This window comes from Camellia sinensis, chromosome 7 (genome assembly GCF_055761805.1).
Source record: "Camellia sinensis isolate YWXY chromosome 7, ASM5576180v1, whole genome shotgun sequence".
NCBI classification, from domain to species: domain Eukaryota; kingdom Viridiplantae; phylum Streptophyta; class Magnoliopsida; order Ericales; family Theaceae; genus Camellia; species Camellia sinensis.
This window is the reverse complement of record NC_138967.1, coordinates 179,361,658-179,366,778: the sequence shown is the minus strand read 5'-3', so window position 1 is coordinate 179,366,778 and position 5,121 is coordinate 179,361,658. Positions and strand designations below refer to the sequence as shown.

Here is a 5,121-nt window from a genome sequence, read left to right as displayed (position 1 = left end):
GCTATGCATGGTTGTAGTTCAATACCCTTGCCTAGCTTTGTGTTTTGAAGCCTATTGCATGCGTATTTTGAGGTGTTTCCATGTTTTGGCATCATTGTGAATCATATTTCAGAGCTTATATGTATGCCATATTCCTATGCTTTCCACTCTTTAAATGTGTTTGAGAGTTGTGCATGAATACCTCATTTTTGGACCATTGCATGAGCTTTATTTCCATGCTTTGCGAGCCATCATTTTAGTCCATATTTGCTACTATTTTGGCCTACACAGGGACTGTTTGGGGCTGGTTTAGCCATTTGAGTATTGCTTTGCATGCCTATAGTGTAATCCACTTCACTAGTTTCGGTATTTGGGCCATCTAGCATGCATTGTGTGAGGTGTTTGCATGATTCGGGACCATCTGACATGTCATTTAAGAGCTGGAAAATATGTGATTGTATGCCATAGTTCATGCTTACCATGCTTTGGTAGAGTTGCACTTTGTTCCTTAGGTTTGGTCCCTTGCATTTGTGCATGTTTGCATGTATCTTGTTGCCTCATTTTCATCATATTGGCCACTGACTTGAGTGTGGCTGAGGCCCATTCATTTTAGTTTAAGTCCATCTTGTATTATGTATGTCATATCCATGTTGTTGCATGCTTGATCGTCGCATTGTGTATGCCTTGTTCATATCTTCGTGCATGTCTATCTTCGTATGTGCATTGTGTATGCCATATAGTTCCTGTGCATTGAGCATGCCATTCTTAGTTCATAGCATTGTGTATGCTAGTTGCATGTTTGCATATCATCCCTCGCATGCTAGCATGATTAGGTTGCATTGCGTCTAAGGTTGCATGCTAGTCGTATTGTGTATACCATGTATATTGCATTGTGTTTGGAAAAGGGTTTAGTCTAAACACGGGAAACGAGGGATGTTTCGTACTCCAAGTGACGAAACGTGCCTCGATTCTCGGTCGCTGACACTCCGGATTACTCATGATGGAGTTTAGGCCTTGTTGTGTTTATATGTGCATTCATTTTACATCGAGTCGTGCAATCCGACTCCTCGGCCATCATGCATCGAGATGCGTGATTGGTGGCATGAGGATCGAGGACTACACTCCCTGGAGCTTATGCAATGACGGGGAGAGTGGTCGTGGACACATGTGTTGCAAATACCTTGCTTTTTCTCTCTGTTGCCTTTGTTGCAGAAAATGCAGAAACCAGGAGAAGAAACTGGTCGGCCGACCAGGTTTTCTGGCAGGCCGACCACTTCTGCTAGTTTTTCTCACAAAAAGCTGGTCGGTGGGTGGTCTCCAAAGTCCATGGCTGGTCGGTGGCCTTCCCCTAGATTCCCAGGGTGGAGTTTCATCTCCTTGGAGCTTTGTGCAGTGTTTTGAGATCAATTGCAAACAAAGACAGGTCGAGATGTCGCGAGGGATTTCCGAACAAGGAAACTCGAGCATGCAAGCATCCTTTATCATTCGAGGCAAAGCCGAGGCAGTCTGCATTCATGTAGTTTGCATGCTAGTTTAATTGCTTACCTAGTTAGTTTGTTAATTAATTAGAGTTATGTAATAATTAGCTGTAATTTGTTATTTATTGTAGTTATGTAATAATTAGTTTAATTAGTTTAGCTTAGATTAGTTAGCTGGTTCTGTATTATTTATTCGGACCCCCCGAGAGAGGGCAATGTTGTAATAAGTGTGCGTGTGTGTGATGTATGTCTTCCAACCCCACGTCTTTCTCCCTTTTATTTACCGACTTATGATGGTTAGTTTAGGGCATGTTTAAATTAGCATACTTAGGCTCGCATGTTTGCATTCATCTGTCTTACATGCACCGGGCCCGACGCATCATACTAACTGCATCGTATTTCAATTCCAAGTTGAATACATGTTATCTGCAGCGTTTCACATGCCATTTTAGAATAGCCGAGCCTATCTTAGTTGCATTTTTGCCTGTGTTGCATTAGCCATCTTAACAAGAACTAGGATCGTGCATTGATTACTAACTTGTTTCTGTTTTGGCTTGGAGTACTCGGTAAGCTTTTATGCTTTAGCATCTTGCATGAGTGTGAGTGTTGCCATGATAGCATGCTTACCATGAGACTAACTGCTTATGTGATATAACTGCCTAAATGCCTGTGGGTGAAGGTTGGGTTACTTGAATTGGAGCAATTCATCAAAATGCGAGTTTTATGCCCACTTGCGAGTGGCAAAATCATGTTTTCCAAGCCCACCTGAGGGTGGCAAATCCACATTTTAGGATACCTGCAGGTAGCACCTTCAAACCATTTTCAAACAAACATGAGATGTTTTGTTCCAATTCAGGCGATCCAATCTATACTTGTATGTTGTGCGCATCACGTAGTAACTTCTAGGCTAATAATTGGAATAAGAACACATGTGTTTTCAAAAGTAAGATATCATGTTTAGTAGTGGCCGATCTTTGATCGGGTGAGTGGGGGTGCTCATTGCATGACCCAATCGTACCCAAGTTCCCGAGCCGAGGCAACTTTGGTGATGACGGACACGTGGCCTTAGGCATGAGTCAGTGTTTCCTAAATTTCCCAAAATAAAACATTTAGGTGGCAACTTTGTATCTGGCAAAGTAGTCCATGTTTGGCACTTATTTCTTAAAAATCTGTTTTTCAAAACGATTTTCCGGATTTGGACTCTTTGGTGATTTATCAATCTCACATTGCACTTTGCGAGGTTAGATTCAGAACCGTGACGTTTGAGTCCGCTACTGTAGTAAGCCCAATATGAACAGAACGGGGGGATTTCCCCCCGGGACGTTCGGGACGTCTACAGCAGGCTACATTGAAATGGGTTGGGGTTCCAGATCAAGGTCTACATATTTCTCCTAGGCTTCTTTTGTTTTCGGATCTCCACTGGTTTCCCCATGGTCTTGGTCCATTTGTACGCCTGCAAATCAATTACTCTTATAAGAGTGGGCCTTCTACTTTAGTTTCCCTTGTTGAAATTTTCTTTTAGTGGTGACTAAAGTCCATGGCTCATAACCACAAGTCTTTGCCTCAGTATAGACTTCCTTCTTCTTTGGCCCAGTGGGTTTTGATGTTCCTGTCCCATTATCAGTTTCTGATTGGCTAACGGTCACATTTTGTGTCGTCTTCTCCAGTTGCATCACCGGAAATGTAAAACACTTCTCTTTCCGATGACCAACACGGCCGCACGAAAAGCACAGCAGGTGTAGATGTTCATATTCTACAATGTAATGATATTTGCCAACGGTAAGATGGGATATTAGCGGTTTACGCAGGTCCATCTCAATACAGACTCGGGCATACTTCCCACGTGCTGCCATGACAGTGTTAATATCAATCTTTAAAGGTTTACCAAGCGCCTTCGATATATGGTAAAGGACTTTTTCATCATAGTACTGAATAGGGAGATTAGGAAATCTAACCCAGATTGTGGTTGTGTCCTTCTCTGCTTCATCCGATTTAAAATCGGCCTGCCGTTTACAAACTGTCACATACCGGTCCATCATTACCCATGGTCCTCCTATGTATACCTTGGAATAGTCCTCCATCATTTCAAATTTCACTATGAAAAAGCCATGTCCGATGTCTAGAGTTTCGAAATCTGCTTGAGGATTCCATAGCTTCCGCATACGATTCACAAATAGATTATATCCAATATTCTTGCCCAAGATTCTCACAATGAGGCACTTTTTCCATGGTTCTCTAACTTTTTTGAGAAGCCCAGCAAGTATTTTAATGACCGGATTTGAACTGGTCCCTTTATACTTCGAATGGTCCTCTGCCTCCTCATCTTTTTCCATTTCCTCATCAGAAGAGAGATAGGCCTCCTCACAGTCAAAATTTTGTTCTCTCTCATTGTCATTGAATCGAGATTTCAAGAGAGCTTGTTTGAAGGATTTATGGGCTCCCAAATTCAGTTCCTGTTCCTAAGCATTGGGGTCATTTTGAGCTGCTAATTCCTCCATCATTCTCTCGTATGGCTTCTCCAGTGAGTTATGTTGGTTCTTCAGCAGTTCCTCAACCGTCGTGTCCTTTTGTTTTACCTTTTTCTTGCTCCGATCAAGGTGTGGTTTGCAGCTCAACGATCATAGTTTAGAGAGAGAAATTCTGTTAGATGATTCAAATTAGCATTACGGACAGTGGAATTCCATGTCTTCTTAGTTGACTCCAAATCCAACTAAAATGTCTTATGAATATAGAAAAGTCCAACTAAATAGTAACTGTTCTGCAAGAGTTCTTGATTGTTAATTTATAAATTGAAGAAATAATGGAAAAACAAATGAACCCCATGAATTTGGACATTAGACCATCAATTGAAGGCCTCAAACTTTCTTTTTTGTTTGCCTCTTTATTTTCCATCTTAATAATGTCCTGTGCAGTAGACAATAACTAAAACCCAGTTCAGTACAGGCAGCCAGACCATAGTTTCATCTGGTGGCCGAACTATTTTTATCATGAGAAAATGATGGGGGTTGAATGAATCTCACTCTCCAATTGTTTTGAGCTAATGTTTATATTTAGGTCTCGTTTGGCAACATCACTTTTTAGCCTAAAAGTCATAAAATCACTAAAAAAACCAAAAAGTCAACAACCTATACCCAAAAGTCAAAGATTCCCTTTTCTCTCTACTTTTTGTACATCTTTTCGTAAAAAATCAAAAAGTCATCTTAAATATACTAGTTTTTCTTACATCATATTTTAGCCAAAAAACTAAAACTCATGATTTTATATTGAGTAATTGGGGAATATGAAGGAGTATGAAGTTTGTGATTGGCCTGAGACATAATCACATGGTGCCCTGAGGCTAATCAATAATTTTTTCCTTCGGCCACCACCTTCAACAGCTTACCAATCACCATTTTTAACCATTGACAATCATTTTTTTCCATTACACATGACTCGCCACCATCACTAGCACCTTCCACGACCACTCATTTTCACCTTCTTTTTTTTAAAATAAAATGTTAAAATGTTTGTGTATCAAATATGTTTTTTGTATTTATTTTTATTTAAAACAAACATAAACATATTTAATATTTTTTTTAAATTAAAAATAGTATATTGTAAATGTTATCAAATCACACCTTAATATAAAAATTTAGGGGAAAATTCAATTCAATATATACTTTAA

At 39.9% G+C, this 5,121-nt stretch overlaps 1 protein-coding gene across 1 annotated transcript; it reads right to left on the bottom strand.

Moving 5' to 3' along the window:
• Nucleotides 1-2,944: 2,944 nt before the first annotated feature.
• On the bottom strand, nt 2,945-3,790 carry LOC114303434 (uncharacterized). The gene has a single exon (XM_028248571.2). It carries the CDS (start codon nt 3,788-3,790, stop codon nt 2,945-2,947), a length of 846 nt encoding a protein of 281 aa, XP_028104372.2.
• Nucleotides 3,791-5,121: the final 1,331 nt, after the last annotated feature.

Bases quoted from the DNA above. Each gene is read 5' to 3' on its own strand.
- LOC114303434 (XM_028248571.2), bottom strand. From the start codon at position 3,790: ATGGAAAAAGATGAGGAGGCAGAGGACCATTCGAAGTATAAAGGGACC.